The 24,812-nt window shown below is 30.6% G+C and overlaps 3 protein-coding genes across 3 annotated transcripts in view; 2 read left to right on the top strand and 1 right to left on the bottom strand.

Moving 5' to 3' along the window:
* The first annotated feature begins 2,151 nt into the window (after positions 1 to 2,151).
* The window catches only part of LOC126740224 (heterogeneous nuclear ribonucleoprotein C-like 2), a 446,026-nt gene continuing 423,365 nt past the window's right edge, over positions 2,152 to 24,812 (top strand). The window contains exon 1 of the mRNA XM_050446161.1: positions 2,152 to 2,222. The gene's annotated coding sequence lies outside the window, so the exon portion shown is untranslated. The remainder of the gene's footprint in view (positions 2,223 to 24,812) is intronic.
* On the bottom strand, positions 3,670 to 23,104 carry LOC126740222 (potassium/sodium hyperpolarization-activated cyclic nucleotide-gated channel 1-like). The gene is made up of 10 exons (XM_050446156.1): positions 22,971 to 23,104; positions 18,341 to 18,697; positions 18,041 to 18,288; positions 13,266 to 13,500; positions 9,883 to 10,021; positions 6,914 to 7,093; positions 6,702 to 6,860; positions 6,455 to 6,644; positions 4,298 to 4,422; positions 3,670 to 3,983 (listed from the first exon to the last, which is right to left on the bottom strand). Exons 2-10 carry the CDS (start codon positions 18,472 to 18,474, stop codon positions 3,810 to 3,812), a joined length of 1,584 nt encoding a protein of 527 aa, XP_050302113.1. The 5' UTR covers positions 18,475 to 18,697; positions 22,971 to 23,104; the 3' UTR covers positions 3,670 to 3,809.
* LOC126740226 (uncharacterized) lies at positions 11,963 to 12,572 on the top strand. The gene is made up of 2 exons (XM_050446162.1): positions 11,963 to 12,213; positions 12,272 to 12,572. The coding sequence occupies exons 1-2, from the start codon at positions 12,063 to 12,065 to the stop codon at positions 12,457 to 12,459; spliced, it is 339 nt and encodes a 112-aa protein (XP_050302119.1). The 5' UTR covers positions 11,963 to 12,062; the 3' UTR covers positions 12,460 to 12,572.

Genomic DNA, 24,812 nt, shown 5'->3' on the forward strand with positions numbered 1-24,812 from the left:
TCAACTTTCTCACTTCTGACTTTTCTCTATCCTTTGGGCATGTATCTTAGTCCTTGGCCTTGAAAGGCGGATTTAAGGAAGATGTAATGCTATATTTAATTTATGCTTGAGTGATTTAAACGAATTTGATATCATTAAAAAGAGCGTTTAATGGGCAACTTCTAAAATAATCAAATGGAATGCCAAATCGGTAAATATATACCTTAAAACGTGTTGCTACTCAGGACAACCAGTGAATATGTACCTTAAAAGACGTTAATTGATTCTTGAATCACGTAAATTTAAAAAGCACAGCGTCAAGTGTGACATAAGTGGTGAATCCCCAAAAATAGGAGTAAGATTATGTACGTCGCTAGTTTTGTCTCTATACGTCATTTCTCTCGATCTCTCTGCTTTTCATCACCCGATACGCAAAAAGTGTGCTACTGCGGTCTCCCCCGGGTTTTTAATTATATATGGTTTTTTCTTAATACATATTGACATATCGTCTAGCCAGTTTTCTACTAAAGTTAGATGTGGAAAGTGTGTTGCAAGAAGTTTAATAAAATGTCCGAAAAGGCCTAAAATTTAATGCGATAATAGAAATAAAACATTCGTTGCTTATGGGGTACTACAGTAAATGTTCTGATAATTGAGTTTCTATAAAAATATTATAGTGTAATTCGCCCTTTTAGACTGTGTAAACTACTATATTTAATTTTTGCGTAATTTCGTCGATCTGGTCAGTAAGGAAAAATTATTTATATAATTGACTTTTTTTAATGTAAAAAGGCACAAATTTACAACTAAGTTAAATGCTTTTACGGTTAAGTATAGAACATATTTTTTGGATTAGAAAAAATGTGGATTATATGATATATTTTTCATCAATTATTTTTTAGTAATATTAATAAATTTACACTAAAATAGTGGTCTGATTCCCCTGCTTATATTGCTTATATGCTTTTGACGTTTTTACCTCATTTTGAGAGCATCCCAAGGATAATTATAAATTAGTTATAGCTCGTCTGTGTTTAATGATAAAAAACATTAATGGAATAAGCGATGTTACTGAATTACTGTGCATACCTTCCTAGACCAAGTAAACTATAACAAAGCTCAAAGAAGTTTTACATACCAATTCACTAACATCGCATATTCCTTGAATGTATTTATTTATTGATGTGTTTATTTCTTATTAAATACAGACAACTCATTTATTTACTTATTTTATTTACATCACTCAACAGAGAAAATCCAATACTAGAGTGCAAAAAATACATATAAAAATAAAATCATCTTATCAAAATAAAATATTATAGATATTTCAAATTATTAATAAATACTTTAAAAAAACGAGACTATCTAAACTAAGCGCATTATTTTAATTTCGGCTAGACCACATGCAGTTAAATATATCGTATTGATCCTATATAGAGTTGTATGTATTGCTTCCTTATTGCTCATAAGGACGACGTCATAAAGACCGACCGAAACGTCGAATAAATATAAACAACCATTTAAATGCAACTATATAGATATAAAAACAAGGAGTCCAGCTAAAAATGAAACTGTTAAAAAGCAAAAAGGAAAAAAGCGTTTTGTAAAATCCTTTATATCTTGTTTATTATAAAATATACAATAACAAAATTTTTGGGGTGGGGCTAAAAAATGAGCAAGCATTTGAATATTAAATGAAAAATAATCTATGTCCACTATGTCGAATGAGGTCAAAGCCAATCTTTGTTTTTCTTATGCGTACCGTATTAAATTTTTGCATTTTCAAACTGCCTTTTAGAAATGCTCTTCAAGCATGTATAGCATGCTTATGTTCGTCAAGATAAATAATTAAAATTGCCAAAATTAAGATTTCATTTCTCTGATATTTCTCTACAATTTCCATATAGTAATGTTTGTTGTCTGTTTTAATAACCTAGGTAACTGTCAAAGTAGAATTTATTGTCATCGTCAAGCGTGTGTAATAAAATCTGAAATAAAAAAGTCTAGAGATGATAAATCTGCCAATCCTAAAGGGCAGTTAATAGCACTTCTTTTTGCAATCCATTGTCCTGGAAACGTCGGAACTAAATTATCGGAAGAATAACGCATAGTGTGGTGTAACACCATCCTGCTGAAACATTAACATATCTTTTACATATGTGTCATTTTGATTTTCAATAATGGCTATTAATGTTGAATCGATGGCCCTTTGTAGCAGCTCTGGGCACCTGTTAGATTCCAAGGTAAGAAAAATGGAACGACTAAATTTTCCCCAAACATCATGTGTACATCACGATAAACTTACACTATATTATTTTTTTGTATCCTAACTACTATAGTCTAACAGAATAATATGACTTTTTCTTTATAAAAGAGTAGCCAAATAAATTCCAAAGAATCCAGTGAAAACCGTTTTACAAAATCTCGTTCCTAACCTCAAATATTGAGAAAATGAAATTACTGAACCTTTGACTCACTTTTATGTTATTGGTATAATTGAGGTTATATTACAGTTAGCTTACTAAATTTATTTTAGGATATGGTCTGTCGCTCTAAGGAAACCCGTTTTTTTATAAATCCCTTAAAAGAAAAAAAGTGATCTAATGGCGTTTAACTCAGGTGTTTAAAATGGCCTCCGTTATCTTGGATGCCCATCTGCAGACGCTAATGAGTTAAAAGAACAGATTTTGTGATGTTCTAGATGGCGTTCCTTGTTCTTGCAATTATCAAGTAAGCTTTCATGTAAGTACTGTATCCTTAATCCTTCCCCAAAAATTTGAAATAAGGCAGGTTAAATCGGAAGACCTAGAAATATTTATTAAGTTTTGATATGTGCTCAATTATAAACAGAATTATTCCGAAAGGCAACATTTATTAAAGATTCTTGTGTTAATTATTTGCTTTGGAAATGAAGGAAACAGGTCCAGCCAACTGTTCGTGACAGTGGTTTCAAAACTGATTAATAGTAAGACAAAATAGCAGTGGGGACTAATGATTTTATTTATAAGTAAAATGTAATTTTATTTAAAATGTTTTTGATAATTTTAGCTGTACGTACGAATATTAAGCCTATTTTCTCCAAATTGAATTTAGTTCTATTCATTTTTTGCTTTATATATTATTTTTCTGTATTTGGTGGTTTAGCCAGAAAATTTAATTTAAATAGAACAGGACGAAACGGTACACATTTTCGTTTTTAAGTCTTTCTTATAGGCATATGCACAGGCTTTTTGTATGCTAAATTGAATGTATTATAACCGTTTAACCTAATTATTACCTTTTTCTTTTGGATATAATTTTAAGAGTTAAGAAGAATAGAAAAATGAAGTTTAAAGCTTGTAAATTAATCTTACGATAAAATGTCTTAAAATGAAATATAAAAGAAAGCGAGAAAAAATTAAACTCCATAAAGAAATAAATAAAAATAAATATTTTACGTTCTTTCTTAATGAATGAAAAGTACTGTATTTATTTTATGGCATTCAGTACGATCTTTCAGTGAAAAAATACAGGCCGAGATAACTCCTTCTTTTTTGTGTATTGGTATATTATAGTTAATTACTGCAAAAACTTTTTACTTATTTCAATAACATAAAAAATTATGATTTTAAAATTAACTATACTAGTCAAATACATTTTAAAAACTTATGTTTATTACTTCATTAACTTGTTTTATTTAAAAAACAAAAACAAATACCATTTCCATTTATTTAACAATAAACAACATATTATATACTATACTAATTCTGATAATAAACTAAACTCGAGAAAACATATTAACAAGTAATAAAGACTATTTTTAAAATAACAAATAACTAATTTGAATATTATTAATAAATAACCGCATCGTTAAGATCATTAGTGCGTAGGGCCAAAGAAACTTTATTGGCTATACTATTTTCCATTTCTTCGTAAAGTTCTGGTGTATCTTGAAGTACATCCAGTAAGTCGGATCTTTTAAGTTTAAAAAGTTCGCAAGGCGTTACTGCTATCACATTTACAAACTAAAAACGTAAAACTTGGATAAGAAAAAACAAAAACTGTAGCTAATAAGAAACTAGAAGTATACAAAGTTGGTAACTTAATCGTGCGTCCTAATAAAATATTATACATAATGATAGCTTAACTTCCGTTAAACAAAAAAAAATTGCAGTTTTTAAAACAATTTTTGTTTATAACTTAATTTCTTTTAAACTCAGTTGTAAAGCAGCTTTAACTAAAATGATTTAAAAAAATCTTCGTTTTCATCTCACTGTACCCGACTGTTAAAAATCAGCATCTTATATAATATACATATTTAATCCGAAACTATACGTACTCGATTCATATTAATTACTAAGCCAGCTTCTCCGAAATATGAACCATCCCTTAACGTGCATATTTCTTCACCTTTTTCCGATGTTAATAGGACTGTTCCTGCTCTAAGAAAAAACATGCTTCCTCCTATAACAAATTATTATATTATATATTAGTTTTTTAATTAGGAAACTTATTTTTAATCCATATAGATATTAGTTAGTACTGGAGGCTGGCGTCATGTAAGACTCATGCTTTAAAAGGAACTAAAGACATTTAAATTGACAGTCAAGGAAGTAGTAGGTATAGTATAAAACAATTGTGGAAAAGCGATTTTTTACAATGGTAACAAAATTCTGTCCTCGTTTCACAATTAGAACTTTATACTTAAGTAGAATTTTTCCTAATCCATACTTACTCTAGAAAATACTACTTTTTAATTTTTGAAGTTTGAACTTTTGAAGAAAGTTACACGAATCTCGATTGGAATAAATTTTGTTTGAAAGACTCTTAAATTTTTTATAATTTCAAATTTGAAATTTGATGAACTTACTATAGCGCCTTTAAAAAATTTAGTAATTGCTACCGCTTTATCTGGAGGAGTTCTCATTAATTAACACAGATTCATAAGATGTGTCGCTAAGATAACTTATATTTCAGAAAATTTATATTTATTTTAATCTTAAGAGCCTTCGTCTATATTCCAAAAAAGGAGACTATTGTTTAAAGAAAGTTTCTCTCTTTTTTTTTTATTTTTCCTATTTTGTAATGTCATAATTGCCAAAAACAAAATTTGTTCTAATATTTTGAGTACGTTTTGGTATATTTCACAGTAACAGAATATTCTAACAAGAAATGCCTTTCGTATTGTAAATATATCCCAAGACGCTTCGCTAAAATGTTTTTCTAACATGGGCAATGTGTCCCAAAATGGCATAGCATGTAAAATGACATAGTGCTTTTTATTTGGAAACAAAGAGAGACATCTAGACAATGAGTGAGTTTTTATATAGCAATCCGAAATCGATGTTCATCATGTTTATTTGGCATACGTATCTATTACCGATGGATTGAATAGTTAAGTATAACAAAAAATATTGAATCAACGCTGTTACGTTAAAGTTAACCTCAAAAAATACTTTTTCCGGTGCAAAACAATTTTGATGTCTTGTGCCGCTAGTTTGATTTTACCACTTAGTTGTAGTTTTTTGAAAATAAACCCAGTGCCATCATGTAACTAGTTTAGTTACTTAATTTGATTGTACATATAATTATAGTTTTAGATGAGGTACAATTATTCGGGAATAACAAATGAGTCTGAGAGATTTTTTTACATTTTTACCCGGTTTTAAAAACCATAAAAAATCATACTTTAAATTGTATTATTTTTGTTGTTTATTTTTAGCTACATTATGGTGAGAAAATGTAATATAACATCAACGAGATATTTTTGGGATGAAGATGCAGTGTGAAATGCTATTGCTTTTTGTACTATTTAACCATATTTAATAAAGATAGAGAAAGAAAATTAGGAAAGCATATAATATTCATAAAATTGAGGTTATTAGGCATAACTGCTATAGCCATGAAAAACCTTGCATTTAAAATTTGCAACTAAAAATGAGTAAGTACAAATAGTAAGTAAAAAAAAATTTTTTTTTTAATGTTAAAAGTTATACTGGTAAAGGCAAAAATTTATGTTCATATGATTCATTATATGGATGAGAGTGGCTTGTTCACAGTGTAGAGGCCTCCAAACATTTTTAGTAAAACGGGAAGAAAACAAGTTGGATCGCTGATCAGTGCTGCGAAAGGACAACATATAACTTATGTCTATTGCATCATCAGTATAGTCAATTTCGTTTCACCTACTTTAATTTTCCCTGGGAAAAATAGAACGGGGGAATTCTTAGATTCTCTAACACCAGGGCAGACAAAGATGAGAAAATATATTCGTAGTTAATCAAACATATCGAGATAATTAAAGACAAACCCTAAATTCTAACTCTACCGTCGGTTTACATTATAATATCTTTAATAATATTATAATATCAAGCAATAAATTTCAAGTAGTAAATATAATTTTTATATTTTTTCTTTATTATATTTAACAGGTTACCAAAATAAAATCCAAGTAGCAAAAATCAGTATTAACATTTCTTGTCTAATATTTACATACCTCTGCTACCAAATTTAATGATATAGTCACTAGGTAAATATATTTCAATGCGTAAGTTAACCCGTAGTTTCCTCAATAGACTATAGGGCACATTTTGAAAAATGGGGACTTTTTCCAAAACATTTTTTGTACCAGCCAAAATAATTTCTGTTTGCAAAAAACTTGTTGTCACCTGCTCTATGGATGATTCCTAAAAGTTTAATATCTATTTTAAATGCTTGAATTTTGAAAGAATTTTACACTGTACCTTATAAAATCTACCGTGATATTTAAACTCCAAATAAAGGCAGATTCGCTCTCTTAAAGTAAAGGGTAAAGCTTTATATTTTGCATAAGTAATAACTGACTGAATTATTTCAGTTTCGTTATTCTCAGCTCTAAACACTTTAAACCAAATACTCATGGCCTAAAAAAATTAGTTTAAATATTTTCGGATTTTTGTGGGTAAATTTATTATACCTCAGCTAGGATAGCCAAGTGATAGATAAATCCTGCAATAAGAACCAAAATTCTTACAATTTTTGTTGCAAAAATATCATTCTCTATAACATTAAATTCAGTCTTTATCAGAAAAAGCATTCTAATGATATCCTCTGCGTTGCTTAAAAATACTTGAAAATTATATGTTTCTTTTCGATGCTAGAAATAAAATATCCCATTAATGTCTATCGCTTTAAATTTAAAGTCATAAATAATATTGTTAAAATAAGGAAATATATAAATTATCGAGGAAAGTTCCACCTGTACCACTAAACTCCACTGTACTGTATTTACTATTGACAATAATTTAACTATTTTCAAATTTCATATTATTTGCATTTTACAAATAAAACTACAAAATGCATGCTTAGCATGTCGTGGTTAAGAGTCTGTCTAATAATTGTCTAAGAACTATTACTTTTCGAGAGCCTTCGTTGACGTGACCGATCTTCGACTATAGTAGTTAGTAGAAATGTAGGAGAAAATCACCGAAACCTATCAGCCACTATTCTAGATTGGACAATATCTATAACAAACCACTCTAAATATCTTTAAAACAACACTTAGTGATTCAAATATGTATTACTTCAAAACCTCTGGCTAACCTCTACTTGATATACACTAGCCAGTAAAATTAGCGCACCACTATATTATTTCCATTTTTTTTGGAAATTTAAAAAAAAAACTGAAATATTTATTTTTATTTTAAACTGCCATAGTACAGACATTCTACAGACAATTTATACAGATGTTTGTTTTACTCAAAGTATGTTTGTCTTATTTTTATTTTGTTGGAATTCCAGATAAAATTTGAATTAAAATACCTTTTTTTGCTTGTAAGTTTTATTGGTAAAATTTATCATTTGTACTGAAAATTTACATTTGTGAAGTAGGAGAGACCGGGGACAATCGAAACAGGGGACGGTTGAAACAGTCGCCATTTTTTTTAGACGCGAAGGTAAAAACTCGTGTACGCAGCCTCACAACGTTTGACTAATTCCACATTTCTGCTCGACAGTGTGAAACTAGCAGTTGAGCACAGTAGGTGTGTTTGCGCTCGGCTCTCTTATTTTATATCAACAAAGTAATTTTCACGTTTCATCTAAAAAGTGTGGAAACAAGAAATTTAAGTGTAAGTACACCACTTTTTTATTTTTAATCAATTTTTTTATGTTTTTGCTTAGGTTTAACAGCCTAAACTTGTTAGTTTTAATTAAAGAGTTTAAAGAAAAATAATATTTTGCCAAAAAAACCTGAAGGGGACAATTGAAGCAAGATGTAAATAATTTTACGGCGATGGTTGAAACATAATTTATAGAAGGCTTTTGGTATTATTTTTGCGTAAACTAAATAACTGATTGTAACAAGCTCTCTGAGGGCATTTATTATTTTGTTATATAATGCCAGGTAAAAGGGTCAGGAAAACAAATAGAGTAAGGAGGAAAACAATTAGGCAGATTTATTAAGAAAAAGAAAGAATCTATTGAACAAGGGTCCACTGAAACTATAACAATGGGATATAGGTGCATACGACAAGTATTTAACGTTGAGCAGTAAAAATCCATTGTTAAATACTTAATAAAAGCATCTCAAATATTTTACGGTCTATCACCAAACGAAATGCGTAAACTGGCCTACCAAATAAAATATTCATTGAATATGCCGAATACATGGACTAAAAACTCATTGGCAGGAGAAGATTGGTTTTCCGGGTTTATGAAACTAATCAATCCGTTGTCCCCAGGCTACAAGGCTTTCAAGAGCGACCAGTTTTAACCCAACAAATGTACAACTTTTCTTTGACAATCTTGCCACGGTAATAGAGAGATATAAATTCCAAGCGAAGGACATTTATAATATAGACGAAACCGGTGTTACGACGGTACAAAAACCTGCTAAAATCATAGCAGAAAAGGGACGCAAACAGGTAGGGGCACTTACATCAGGAGAACGTGGCACTTTGGTTACAGTGGCAATAGCGGTAAATGCAATTGGAAATAGCATCCCATCAATCTTTTTCTTTCCACGATTTAAATATCAGGATCATTTTGTTCGTGACGGTCCACCTGGGTGCATTAGAGCAGGAAATGCTAGTGGATGGATGCAAGAGGATGAATTCTTGTTATAACTAAGACACTTTCAAAAACATACCAACAGTTCAATTGAAAATAAAGTTTTTTTTTTAATAGATAACCATCAATCTCATGTAAGCATACCATGCTTGGACTTTTGCAAAGAAAACGGCATTGTGGTCCTCTTATTTCCTCCACACTGTTCATATAAACTACAACCTTTGGATCGATCGATTTATGGTCCATTAAAAAAGTCCATGTAAAATATCCCAGGCAAAACGATGACAATTTATGACATCCCCAGCATCGTTAAACAAAGTCTCTCTATGGTTTTAACACAATCTGATATTGTTGCTGAATTCCAGTGCACTGGTATATGGCCGTTTAATCGAGATATTTTTACGGCTTTAGATTTTGCTTCATCATATGTAACTGACAGACTACACTGACTGCAACTGCTCCCGAAAATTTGCAGTTCATTATCCCCCAAGAAGTCCAGGCAGTAGGTTCAAGAGAGAATAATGATTTAAGCAGCACTAATTCTTTTTCAAAATTAGTAAATTCTAACTCTTCAAGAGCGTCAACGAGCGGACTGTTTCGTTAGAGCCACCAAGCACCCCGCCTCCAGTTGCATCTATAAGTGTCCAGTCAGTCTCTAACCTCTCTTTGTATGTGTTTTCACCTAAGCTAATAAGGCCGTTACGATATCAATTTATAAGATACTGTGCTCAAATATTGAAAAGAAGAAGAAAAAAATTGAGCATATGAAATTGTATTTTCTTATTGATGAATTCATAACAACAATTTTTATTTTACCAAACTGTATATTTGATAAATACAATTTTCTTAGTAGTAAATAAAACAATATGTACTTACCGAAAGGCTATATAAAATATAAATGAGCAGCATATTGACAATACATAAATTTAAAAATAGTTTTACAACTCGAAATACGGTTATGGAACAACCAAAATATAAACGAGCCACTTTTAGGACCTGTAGACACCAAATATACCTAAAAAATTAAATAATTTATTATAAAAAAAACAGAGGACTTCACACATTTTTTATGGTTCAGAACAAATATTGAGATATTTAATTCACAAGTGATTACAAATCTAGTACTTATCTCTTACTAGGAATTCTATCAACTATACAATGAATATAAGTTATTGAGAAAATAGACTAATTATATAAGTTAATTAAGTATTTTAGAGGATACTGTAGAATATGTATAAGATAATTGTATCAATAAACAGCTAGAAAATAATATTGTAACAATACCCTGTTTTTCTAAAATATTAAAAAGGTCATCAAGATAAGAAAGGAGACCAATGTCAAACAGATTTGGGATTTAAAAATGTGATATAAAGGTAAAAAAAACTTTTTACTAATCAATGAATGTAGTGCCCAATTATTAAAGCATAACTTAGCTAAACAGCTAACCTATTACTTGTAGGAATTTCAGCGGCAAGAAAACTCAGTTATGTTCATCCTATATTTTGTAATTTATTATATCTTTTTATAAAAAGGACAGCTATACTAAAGAAAAAAACTCATAAAGCAGGTGGATTTTGATCCTAACCTTGTATTATACTACAGCTTGTAGTCTTGAGATGATACTTTTCTAAAGAATCTTTTACGTATACTATTATCGAGGTTAATTTGGCTGGAGACATATTTCCATTTAAGAATCGTGTTTAAAAGTTTACAATTTTCTTACCTTATATATCTGTTACGGATAAAATCCGAAATTTCGTTAAATTTTAGTTTTATCCGGTTGATACTAGTTTCTCCAACTACTTTTGGATAATGCTGCATGTGAATGATGCAATAAATATTATTTAGTTACATTTCCGACAGCGTAAGAAAATGATGTACGAAAAATACTGAAATACGTCAAAATTGATGAAATTTTTGATATTCTACATGAGACTCACTTGGCTATCGGTCATGGCGGAAAGCATCGCATGTTGAATGAAATAAATAAAAAGTATAAAAACATAACACAGGAAATCATCATGCCATACCTAAAATTTTGTATGGCATGTCAAAAGAAACAGAAATCTGCGACAAAAAGGTATTGTCGTCAAACCCATGGCGTTTTCGGAAATGAATAGTCGATGCCAAGTGGATTTAATAGACATGCAGTCGAATCCAGATCGAAGTTATAAGTTTATAATGGTCTACCAAGACCACCTAACAAAATTCGTACAAATTAGGCCGTTACGATGAAAAACAGCCGAAGAAGTTGCCAAAAATTTATTGGACATATTTTGTATATTTGGAGCACGGTCGATTTTACAATCAGATAACGGTGAGCAGATACTATAAAAAAATTCCTTATACAGGGTGATTGATGACAACAATAGTTTTTACTTTTCTATTTTAACGTTTTTAAAACTATGAATTGGCATAAATATTAAAGTAATTTTTTTTAACTAGGCCGAGAATTTGCTTATCGTATTATTGAGGAGTTGTGTTTGATGTGGGATGGGCTTAAAATAGTACATGGAAAGCCTAGGCATAGCCAATCCCAAGGAAGTGTTGAGCAAGCGAATCAAGACATCCAATAAGTGACTGTGTGTGAACAAAATAAGTGACCAAAATACTACAAATTGGTCAGAAGGGTTAAGATTCATCCAACTTATGAAGAATCGGGCATATCATGACGGAATTAAACTGTCACCGTATAAGGCAATGTTTGGATCTGAAATCTTACTTAACTTCCTCGCTACCGCAAGAGGTATTATATATATTACACTAATATAAAAAAGGTAAACCAGTTTTTTGTAAGAGGGTTTATTTTTTAGGATATGTTCCATAAAAATATTTTATTTTAACAGGTTATAAAAGATCTTGAAACCGAAGAGGAGACCATCGGAGAAAATGAAAATGCTCCAAGTACAAGTCAGGACAATGTACTTAATGCTTGCTCAGTTTGCAGTGAACAAAGTCCATAAGTTGATGAAATCTGTACATTTTGTGACAGAAATAAACAATTTCTTTCAATTCGAAAGGTAGCTAAAAGAAACTTGGAAATCCAAGCTGAAAACATGATAAGAATATCGCCAATTAAATTTCCTCCATGTAATGTGGGGGATACCGTGCGACTAAAAATACCCGATGTAGATAGGGGAAGGGGCGATTTTAGAAACGTTTTAATGGTAGTAGTAGAAACAAATAGAGAAGGCATGTATCGTTTGGGTAAGCTATGGTACCTGTTAAAATTATATTCTTATTTATCGAATGATCCTGTTTGTAGGAAATGAGAGTGGAACAATTGAAGAAATGTTCTCAAGAAACCAGTTTACAGTATGTGACAATCAACTCCTTGATATTGACAAAGTGTCATCGGAAAAAAAATCATTACGACAAATTGCTACTAGCGAGTCTATGTCTGGTGGTCAAGGATACAAAAGATGTCATTGTAAAAAAAATGTATTACACTAAAATGTCGTTGTAAGTCTTCAGAAGTACTATGTAACTCTTAATGTCACTCGAGCTTATCCTGCTCAAATAAGTAAGAGTAAATCCAAGTAAAACTAAATATTTTCAACTTTACGTTCAAGCTCGCGTTTAAGTTTAAGTTACCTAGTTAGTTTAAGATACATGTTTTTCATCAATAATTTCTTTGATTTTTAATGTGGCAAATAAAGCAAATATAATTCAAATGTAGTATTTTTTATCCCCATCTGAATTTAAGCGTTTTATCCATCTTCCCTTAGATAAATCTAGAACCCCGATAAGGTAAGAAGTCATTGCACTGATTTGCGTTTTATGCAGCTAAATTGGATAAAACGCAAGCTACCCGGGTAAAACTAGTTTTATTCAATTTCGGGTTTTAACCGTAACATATCTAATGATTATATCTATCGAATTTATCATATTAACTGAATTTCTTTAAATACTTTTTCTTACTATTTTAAATATAAGAATTTGGGGAATGAGGGTAAATACATCGGAAAAAAATATGACTTTGCAGTATCTCCTCTGTTCATAGAAACCATGTTTTTTTTCTATTATATACACCAGTTAGAAATGTTACTATCACAGCTTGTAGTACAAATATCGCAAAACAATACTCCAGATGATCACTAAAAGAAAAACTTGTAAAATGATATTGAAGTAGTCAATATATGTAGTAAAATAGTCTGCTATTTAAAATTAAAATATAATACTAATATGAATATCATATAGCTGAGGTGCTATTTCCATAAGAATTGTGTGAAGTCCTTAAATATTTATAATGTTTTTACCTTACATATCTCATGATTACCACTATTGGATGTATCATGGTAAGTGTTTTTCTTAAAGGATGTTTCTTTACGATTATAAGTCCAAGAAATTTGAGAAAAGGGGTAAGTACATCCACGAAAAAGTATGACTTTAAATATGACTTTGCAATATCTCCTGGATTCATAGAAACCGTGTTATCTTTCTCATTGTATACGCCAGTCAGAAATGTTACTATTATAAGCGTGACCTTTGTTACTAAAAAAGAGTTGCAGTTAATAATGAAGATAAGTATCTTCTTTATCAAGGTATAAAATACTTTGAGAATTGTCAGATACCAAACTGGAGCTATAAGATATTACTTTTTTACTTAATTTGAATGGTATTGTACTGTTTTATATAAGCACTTCGATAAAAAAAGAATATATTCTCAAAGGGACCTAGTATAATAATAACCATATCAAAAGAGAACAACACAAAGTCACGGTCTAAAAAAATGGCATTAATTAATTTTACTTAAAGTGATGACACGTGTTTCGCTCCTAAGAGCATCAGTAGGTCTAAAAAATAATGCAAACAAAACCAATTAACTAGAATAAATGGCTTAAAGTTAAATGAATAAGTATAAAAAATCTGACACACTATAAACTGATAAAAAATAATAACATAAAACTAAAATACAACAAAATAATAATAAAGTTAAAAAGTTAGAATGATCTATGGGGATTTGAACCAACAACCTCACATTAAAACTTGAAAAGCAATGAGGGCACTAGATAATGTTATTAAAGTTAAGTTTTGGCTCAAAATTGAACACGTCGTTAACCCTTAACATAATTCAAAAATAATATCATTTTAAATATTGAGCGACCTAAAAGATCTTTAGAAAATAGTTAAAGAATATTTTCATGGGCAGACTTCTGTATTGAAGATAGCATAAAAAGTCCGCGCATAGTCTTTAGCTCGACTCTTTCAGTGTTTCTGTAACTTGAATTATTGAAATTGGACGAATTTTCTTTTATAAAAGTAATTTTTTTTATTTATCCAAGTTACAATTTTTTGAACCACTTCATTATCTACTAAACAATCTAAATGTCTGATTTAGTTTTTATTTCTCAGACCCCTGCCGTATGCCGTTAGACCGGAAAACCCTTTGATCATGTTATGTTTTCGAATTTTTGTGTTTCTGGGAGGCTCCTTCCCTTTCCACTGAAAGCGATGTTTTCCCTAAAATATGTTTATTTCTGCTTGTAAGGGTTCAACGGATCTAGTAAAGAGTGTTCCACAATCAGACAGAAAATAGATTTTGCTAGTATTGACCTTGTTTATTGAACCAACCAAAATATGATTATCACTAAAATAAATTGAGGCTAAACATAAGTTTTTATGGTAAAACAAACATTATAAACCAAAAACTAATTTAAAAAAAGTTTGTTTAACAAAGGAAGGACAGTTGTTTATTAGTGGAACACACATGTTCCACATCTAGACACTGCATGTTCCACAATAAGATAAGAGGTAATAATGTTTTAACGAACTTCAAATAGTATTGTTGCCGCTTTGTTGTTCCCACATGTGCTTGTTTTGGTAACACCATCTTAATGTTTTCCAAACATACCAATGAGACGTCTTATATTTCGGGGTAAATAAGGCTGTTATTATTCTTAACGGACTTTCTCAAAAATTTGACCTCTATCAAGATAAATTCGCCAATTTCTGGCTCTTTATTAGGCTTATCTAAAAGTGGTGGTCGATCGATTTCTCCTACAAAATCAATATCATCATCGGAAATTTCGGTTACAAGCATCGCCGTGTCCTCATTTTCTTCGTCTGTTGAGTCTTCATCGATTACTTTTCTTTTCACGTCCTTATTTTTTCTTAACACTTTTTTTTCTTTCTCGCTCCATTTGTTTAGCTTCTAGGGCGTTTTTTTCTGGAGAGTGCGTGGCGATAATACTTTTAGCTTTTTCTCTCTTTTTTCTCTGATTTTTTCATTCTTCAGCTTTTGGGTATCCTTTAAATTGTTGTGGACTTACGAAAGTTTCTTTGTGATTTTGTGTAGGTGTTGTGTTTAAACTAACTGATACTGAAACTAAGGAGTCTGATATTATATTTTCTTCAATGCATTTTGATGTTGATGGTTGATTTGGATCCATAAGTCGTTCAGCTTCTTCATTGTTTTGATCCACATTCCTATCAGTTACGCTGCTAATTGCAAGGTCGTCATCTGTAAATATGAATTTATCAAAGGGATAAATCCCAGTTTTTCGACGTCCGAATTCGATATTAGCGGGAGTCATCGATTTTTCAAATGCATAAGCAACACAGCCAGCAATATCAAAAATAGAAACAGGTATCCCAGGGTGCTCTAAAAGCCATGTTTGTAAGGCAGTATTGTAGAATGATTTAAACGAAAAACACACCGAGACATCTAATGGTTGCAGCTTGTTGGAAGTATGTGGCGGTAAGGTCAAAATCATCACTCCATTTTCCTTGGCTAGATTTATTCCTTCTATCGTTAGATGACTCTCGTGATTGTCAAAAATTAGGAGAGAAGGGTTTTCTTTTATGCTGGACATATGTTTAATGAACTGCCTTATAACGCTTGGAAACAATTCACCAGTCACCCATCCAGAATCGAAAATCAATCCCAAAGTACCATGCGGTGCTCCATAAGTCATTCGAGGATTAAACTTTTTTCGTGGAAAAATCATGACTGGTGGTATTGTATTCCCGGATGCTGATATAATACAATAAGTGGTGACCATTAAACCACGTTCAATTTTACAATTATTAATAGTTGCTATTTCATAAGCCAGTTTTCTGATGTTAATGACCGTTTATGAATAACACATTTTTGAGCAAGTTAATCCGTAATCGGCTAGGGCTTTTTCTTGATTTTCAGAAAAAACTTTTTTGCAAGCATAATTTGGAGCTATTTCAATCTCTTTGGTAGGATTCTGTTTTTGCCTTTTTACATATTCATAAACCGTTTGAAATTTTAAATTGTATCTTTCAGCTGCTTGTCTTAAAGATATCTTCCCTTCGGTGACTGCTCTAACAGCAGCACTCATGGATTGTTCATCAAATTGCCCTTTATCGCTTTTTCGCTGACGTCCTCGAGCCATTTTTCCTGAAATATGAATTAAATTTTTACAGAAACAATTACTTTTTCAACAACATTCCAAACAAGCGTTGTGTTCCAACTTCCAGTTCTTATTGTGATCAGACAGTGTCTGATTGTGGAACATTCTCCCCTACTGTTATCATATTAGTGAGTGAAAATTGTAGTAACACACCATCAGGTACCATGGCACTTTTGGAACTTCTCCCATAGGTGTCACCTACTGTGCTTGTCAACAACAGAATGTAAACAAATAAAAATTAAAAAAATAAAATTGAAAACATTAGTACTAAATAGAGGGTTTTCAGATCCTAAGGCGTGTGCCTGTTACCAATTTTAAACCTTTGTAAGTCTACCTTATATTAATTTTTTTTAAATTTTTTTTCTGTGTCTGTTTGTCTTTTGTTCGGAACTATTTCCTTTTAGTACCCCCTGATGATGGACACCACTGTATCGGAAACATGTTGGAAATTTCAGGCTAACTAAATGTTTAATAAATAAGTGGAGGGAGACTGAAGGATTTTCATATTACCTTAACCTATGACTCCACTGCAAGTACGGACTATTTCTTCACTATAAACTTGTTAAATTAAAATTTTTGGTTAAACTCATTTTTACGTGCTTAAATCTTATATTTAAATTAAATATTATCTTGCTATCAACTATCCTGAATTTCTAACTTAATAAAACTAAACCCAAAAATCCCGAATAATCAAGTTTTAAATACAAATAAATTTTAAGGCCGGACCTGTGCAACTTTTCACGCTTGAGTGGATGTGACTGAGGTCAGGCGTCTAGCAAAATAGTACATGGGCGCATGTAGTTAAATTTTACGAATCAAATGTATAAATTCTTTAAAAAATGCTTAAAACATTTATTTATTTAATGAAATGATTAAATATCGCTTAGAATATTACTCTTTCTTGACTTTCTATTACTCTTTATGACTCTTTCCACATAAAATTTTGCGAGTTAAACATGCATGCCATGTGACAATACAAGCAACACCAGCACACAGACTATTCGCGGCACATTAAAGATTCTAATAGATCTCTGAACTGAACTATACATTATGATTAATAATGATCGAAATGCTTTTTAAATTTATATTCCATTTACATTTGTTAGACTTTGAGATTAAATTTTTAATTTACCGATGATTTTTTAAGAAGAAAAAGCTATTTCCTAAATCCCTTAAAATGTTGAAAAGATGTAGTTTGGGTGATTCTGAACAACAGCTTATGAACATAAGCGAGGTTATTTAAGAAGTAAAGACATCCAAGGCAAGCATCAAGAAACAGATTATGAATGGTTAAGTTACTAACTACATGAATCAATATAACACTGCTTATAAGGCAATAAAAACTATACTATGTGTGTGGATGAAGGCGATGTAGGAGTATCCTAATATCACATCTTGTGTCCAGAAAATAAATAGCCTAGCATAGTTATCAGCAGCAGCGATTTATTTCTGCGGTAAGCTACATGAATCGACAAAATACTGTTACCTTAAAATAACCTAATTTTTGATCTTTGGCCCTATAAAGCTTCCAAACTAACTGGAAAAAAGATCGTCTATGTAAAAACTTTTGTTAAGAAGAGAGCTTTTTACACATTTCTCTATGCGAAAAATAACTTATGAGTTTAAAAAAAATCTACTTCTTTAACTCTTACCATGGACCGGCAACATTATGTAAATCCGCTTGTTCTCTGAGTTTGTCATAGCGTACAAAATTGGTGTATGCAAGAAATAAAATACGAATATAAAGCATGTAATAAAATTAAAATATAACGAAAACATGCTTAAAGGATGAATTATTGCGTAATTTTCTATAAGATGCTCCTTTTCCTCTAGCTTTAAGCGGTTAATAGATGGTGCATAAGAGCGGGTATATGGATGATTTGTACTAATCATCATGCAACTAAAAATAAAATAATTTAAGCTAAATGTAAAACCATTTACTTTTAACTTACCGCTTTAAAAACCTGCGAAGATTTACGAATAAACCACTCTCGATGAATGTAGCAATAATATTCCAAGGTTCTCCAGGTAAGTTACACTTATGAAATTCTGTTTCATGTTTTTGAGTATATAAAGCATGTACCATTTTATTAATTAGGTACTTTGTTATCACCTTTTAATTCTTTGCATCCAAAAAGTATAAAGGGGAAAATAACAGGTTTAATATTTTATTTTGTTTTATATTTTGAGTCCGTTATTTCTAGACGGAAAGGTGAATTGCACGGTATATGTTGACATGCTAGAAAGATCTATTAAACCCCTGTTAGTTAATGAATAAGAGAATCAGAGATATCCTCACAGTAGCTTATCTAAAAAAAATTATAACATTTTTAACTGGATGAGGCACTTAATAATTAATTCGAAAATTATAAAGCTAATATAGTATTATAACTAACGTTTCTTGATACTCTTATGTACAATAGTCGACAATATACTGGTACTCGAATTAAGATTAACTGAATGAATATTCTCATTTGCGATATCCATGTTATTTCTATGTAGTCTTCTGCGATGAAGGTAAGTTTTCACCCCCACGTCTTTTTAAGGCAGGTATATCCCCACCTTCGTCTTTAAGAAGAGAATTTCGTATTGTTTAATAGTCGTATTACAAATATAAAAATATTTAAATAATTACTTTATTTTAACACGCAATAACTGTTTAGATTATTTTTTACATTAAAACTGATAAGGATCCCTTACTTGATATGTCAAATATAAGAGTGTAAGGGCTCGTATATCTGCAAAATAATTCAATCGACTTCCAACGAATTCAATCTAAACCCAACTCAACTTAACCCTTTCGCCCCTGAATTAAAATATTTTAGTTTAAGTAATAAATAGTGTAAAGTAATATTGTTAGGATGCCTAACAATGAGTTTTTATTTACAAAAATTTTTGTCAATAATCAGGAAATGGTGGAGGGGGTGGTTCATATATGTCCCAGCAGGTATTTATGGTGGTACACATGTGTACCAACAGGTATGATCGAAAATTTCATAAAAACAGAAAAAAAATGCTATACCAACATTTATTTAAAAAAATAAATACAAAAATGGCTTTGCAAAGTAGAAAATGAGCCTAATTAACTATTTGGTATAATATAACATAAAACCGAACTTGCACAACAGAATATTGCACTCTCGGCAAAGAGTTTTTGTTCTTGTTTGTTTTTTCTCTTCAGAACATCTAGTGCATTTTCTTCTGGTTGATCCCTCTACAGTCATGTGTAATGCTGAAGATCCGTATAATTTTCATTTTCTTGAAGGAGCGCCTTGTTTCGATAATGGTAATCTTGTATATCGTATACCTTCTGCTACTAATTCTTCTGCAAGTGTGGTAAATAAGGAAAGAAAAGAAATTCTCTCATTTTTACGTCTCAGTTGATTATACATTATCCACGAATTTACTGCACATATATTAAGAAATGTGTAAAACACTTTTTTCCACCACTTTGCTGATTTTCGATCATGATCATATAGCCCAATAAATTGACCAGCCCGATTAACCCCTTGCTTTTTTTTTCTGTAAAAAGAAATGGCCTCTGGACATTTGATATTTTGTTGTTCACCGGTTTTGCTTTTTTTGATAATTGTTGTCAAATTGGGCTTATGACAGTTACTCATTAGCAAAACTTCCTTTGTACCCTGCCACTTTACAAAAAGTAATCCAGAAGAAGTGCATCTAAATTGAGATTCCCCTTTTTGAAGTTTGTCTTCCATAGTTGGTACATTCTTGCGATTGGACATGCAAGTTCCCAAGGCTGCATAATCTAGTGAAAGTAACAAATTCACACTTGTAAAAAAGCGATCAAAACACAACACAACATCATTTTCTTTAACTGTAGACGCAAGAGCTGTTACGACTCGCTCTCCTAAAGTTAGGGATTGATTTTTAGTGGGAATTGGGTCCTCTTTTCCAGAATATACATTGACATCATACGTATAGACGGAATCTGCATCGCAGCGAAGCCATAGTTTTATGCCCCTCTTGGTTGGTTTGAGTGGCATATATTGTTTCAAAGAAGATCGACCCTTGAATTTGGTTATAGATTCGTTGATACTTTGATTTTGGCTATCCTGGCGACATTTTGGAAATGTGTATTTGAAACAAGATAATAAATGTTTAATATAATATGTTTTTAAAGCATTTGGGGGTTTTTGAGGAGAAGCAAAGTAAATTTTTAAGCTCAAAATCATGTAACGATCTCTTGAAAAAGTTTTTTTTAATTGTGCTATTTCCCATTGACTCATTCTTGCTCCAATAATTTTTTAGGCTTGGAATGCAATTGTAGCACATAATGAACATGCAGCCAAATAATTTCTGTATTTCTCCTTTGTCAGTCATTTTCTCATTCCTTTTTTTTAATTGGTTTAGGATTTTCAGACGTTCATTTGTACAATTTGCAATGTGCAAATAAAGAGAATAAGGAAATACTTTATGAAAAATTTGCAAAGGTGTCAACTGTTTGGTGATATCTGGAGTCAGCATACACTCTCTTTCAGCAGGAAGAATTTTAGCAGGCTCAAATTTTTCGTCAGGAATGACCCAGTCAAGAACTGGGTTTCTATCAACAATTACCTGTGGTGGTTGCGCAGAGTTTATGTCTGAGTTTCGATGCACAGATGGTTCGACGATGACAGATTCGATGGTTTGCATTGTTTCCGATAAAGACGACGAAGACATATCGGATGTATCACTGCCAGCTTCTTCATGGAATCTGGTTCATAATTATCTCTGGAGCCAGCAGAAAAGTAGTTTTGACCTACCTTTGTAACAGCACTACACTTGCAATTGAATAATAAATAAAACTTAATAAAAAACTGCATAAATAAGCACTTTGAGTGTCCTAAATAACTAATTTTATTGCAGCAATGCTGCCGCTACTAAATACACGTGCTAACTAAATCAACATAACCACACATTTACCACAATGCATATTGTAGGTACACCTCGGAAGCCTGATACACCGGACCGGTACACATTTATACCAAATAAAACGCTTTATTTTACAAACAGGAATTTTTAAATTTGCCTGGTACATATGTGTACCGTTCGGGACGAAAGGGTTAATCCAAATTACCAAATTATATTTATTCTCAAATTTTAATTTGATTATGCCATTCGCTTGCGGCTCATACGAATAAAATCTCTTTTATAGAAAGTATCCATTATATAGGAATTAAAAATATAAACCCTCTGATTTGAAACCTTCATCTGTAAAAAATATCTAAGAAATAAAACCTAACACAATAGCTTGACAATCTGGCAACACTGTAGTTAGGTTATGTCAACAATTTGACAGTTAATTGAAAACGTCATCATTCCTAAATTAACAACACATCTGATTACCACCTTTAAAAAATATTGTTTTTGTTATTGTTGTTATATTTTATTTATTTAATATAGGAATATATTAAAATATTTAAGATCAATATAAAAGTAATTAGGCTATGACAATACCATAGTATATTTTTAATATTTATGTACATAAGTAAATAGCATTATAGAAAATTCGTAATCCATATTATACAACATGAGCTTTTATTTTGAAGAAAAATGGTTCATCTTATAAGTTCTTATTTTGGTGTAATAGATTTTAGGTTTAAGAAACTTACCTTACTACATATTCAAAAAAATCTAAAAATCGTTGGGTATTGTTATAAAAATGTGTTCAACAAACTTACGTCTTTTCAATTTTTTGTACTATTTCACTCATATTTTCTAGTCATATTTTTAAGTCCTACTTACGTTTAGTTTTTCTTACAGAGATCTCTCAGTACCTTATTTGAGAGCCACAATTTAAGTGGCTTAGTATACATTTTCATATTTTAAATATTTACGATTTAATATAATTGTTTGTTTTACCAACATGGAATTTTCTAAGAAATTGTAAATTATTGCATGGTTCTTTAAAAGGGGCCAAGTTTGACATCAGTTTTGTTGTTTATTTTAAAAATGTTCTAATAACTAATAGTGGTTTCCTAACATAAAAGTATATTCGTGACATAAAAGTGTACCTGAGTTTCATTACCATATTATATTAATCAAATTGTTTAGTAAATTAATTTTTTTTATGTATGGAAATCTCACCGAGCAATTACCTCCTGCCAGTCAGCCTTTTCAATTAGATTAAAATAGGATATTGAATAATTGACTTAAAAAAATTGTGACATAAAAATAGGTAATTGATTTAAATTATGAGTAAAATTTTTTATTTGAGGTAATTTATATTACAAATATATTATATTTACAATTAGGATAAAGGAGAGAAAAATTTGACGTTCATAGAAGCTAAGAATCAATTCAATCAGTGACATTATATATGCTATTACATTAAACCAACTTTACTGTCTATCTATAAATGTCGAGGTTAATCTCATAAAAAAAAATAAGGATTTTAAGATCTCATTTAATTACTGTCTTGTCACCTAAATAACACATTGATTTAAAATATTTAAGCCCTATTTCATATACCGGTTTGCAACTAGAAGGCAGGATATAATCTTAACGCTAAAACTGAACCAAATTCATTTAAATCATAGACATAAACTTATTAGAATAAAACTTATGTTAAAAACTTACCCAAATTATCTCTTTACCACTAAAGAATCAAATTTTCTGATGCGTCTTCTAGATGTAATTGTTTATAGCAAGTAACTAATAATGCAACACCAGTCAGTTTTTGTCACTGTCACCATTTTGACACACGATTAACAATGAATTATTATAAAGGTGAAAATTATATAGGGTGTTTATAAAACATTAACTATTACATTTATAGATATTTTGCTATAGCGAAAATTCATTTTTATTTATTACTCAATTGACAGAAGAAGCCTAGTTACATCAAATGCTGTTGATTTTGTAATAAAATATAACGATTATTATTAAAATAAATACTAAGCTCACCTGTAACAACTAACAATAAATATAATAATTAATATTTGGTACTTTTAAACAATAAGTTGTCAATTATATACAAGGGGTTGCAAAATTTAAAAAAAATTAGCACATTTTTTCTATATGCCATTTTGGCACCGCAGGGTACTGTATAATACAAGAAATAATGGACATGATAGTTGATATTTGCTTATGCTAAATTTGGGAGTACTACCAATGTGATTTGGGCGGATGATTTAATATCAAATTTAATAAAATACCTAAAACTGCCAAAACCTACCGTTAAAGTTGGGCACAAGAATATTTATAACGTGAAAGTGATGTTTTAGAAATAACAGTTAATGTGTTTTTAAGTCAATCCTTAAACAAAGAAGGATAAAAAAGGTATTTCTACTCATTGAAGTTTTCAAGTTAATGCAAAGGAAAAGAAACAAAACTCTAATAGAAAGGGGACGCGAAGAAAAGAGAACAACCAAGCCTGTATGATACAATCTGTAGTTTCTGGAGTATTTCTAGTGTTAAGCAAGTGACTGGTTTTTTGAAAGTTTGTTTTGTTAAAAGCACTCTTAAAGTCAATGAATACACCTAGGATGGATGGATCTTTATGGTTTATCGAGTTTTTACCAGACCTACATGGAGGTACATACCTATTATTAAGATTTAAACAATCCGAGTCTTGCAGATTGGCCATTTTATAAGTAGAAATAAAATAAAAATTTATAAACCAAAATTCCTACTACTCTTGTAGTAAGAATTTTACTGTAGCGAGAAAAATAAATAACCTAGAATTTACCACAACACCAGAGATAGTAAACAGTTATGGAGAGCTATTATTAATATTGATTTAAAAATAGTCTCTTAACGTTTAATTCCTTTAAGTCTCCAAGTTTTTGCTTCAGTTTATAGCCGTTAAGTAGATGCTTAGAATGCAATGCTATTTTTTTTAACAAACAACTCAATATTGCCACACTGTATTCCAAAGCTATCTCCACATATTTCCGTAATATGTGAAAAACTTCTCTGTGAACGTTTTGGGCTAAGGCTAATAATCCAATTAATTTCTGCGATCTTAGAGCAATTCCAGTTATCCCAGACATCTCTAAAGTTTTAGAAAAATCATTTATAAAATTAATTTTTTAATAACTGGACGTTTCTCACTAGGTGGTGTAATTGTATCATTAGTATCGTAAATAAAACATAATTTTTATAGCTCTGAAATTACTACTTTGTTATGGGATATACACTATGAAAATCATTAAAGTTAATTATTTAATATTCATAATATTTAAATTTGGTCTGATCTTAATTCGGTGAACAGAAATTTGATGGAAAATTGTGGTGAATATGTAAAAGGCTTCTGATAATATAATATTATATTATTAGCATGTTCCTATCACGATTAAAAGACTTAATAGGAATGCCCACAGCAGTTCAATGTACTAACTCTTCTTAAACAGGTTTTAGAAGACATACTCGGACTTCATTAAGACTTTAATAGTTACGGCAGAAATTTTAAATTTTTCA

Source organism: Anthonomus grandis, chromosome 9, assembly GCF_022605725.1.
Source record: "Anthonomus grandis grandis chromosome 9, icAntGran1.3, whole genome shotgun sequence".
NCBI lineage: Eukaryota > Metazoa > Arthropoda > Insecta > Coleoptera > Curculionidae > Anthonomus > Anthonomus grandis.

Coding starts and splice junctions, on each gene's coding strand:
- LOC126740226 (XM_050446162.1), top strand. CDS start 12,063: ATGATAAGAATATCGCCAATTAAATTTCCTCCATGTAATGTGGGGGAT. Junction 12,214..12,271: donor AGAAGGCATGTATCGTTTGG/GTAAGCTATGGT, acceptor TCCTGTTTGTAG/GAAATGAGAGTGGAACAATT.
- LOC126740222 (XM_050446156.1), bottom strand. CDS start 18,474: ATGGTACATGCTTTATATACTCAAAAACATGAAACAGAATTTCATAAG. Junction 18,289..18,340: donor CTTCGCAGGTTTTTAAAGCG/GTAAGTTAAAAG, acceptor TTTTATTTTTAG/TTGCATGATGATTAGTACAA. Junction 6,861..6,913: donor ACTTGGCTATCCTAGCTGAG/GTATAATAAATT, acceptor TAATTTTTTTAG/GCCATGAGTATTTGGTTTAA.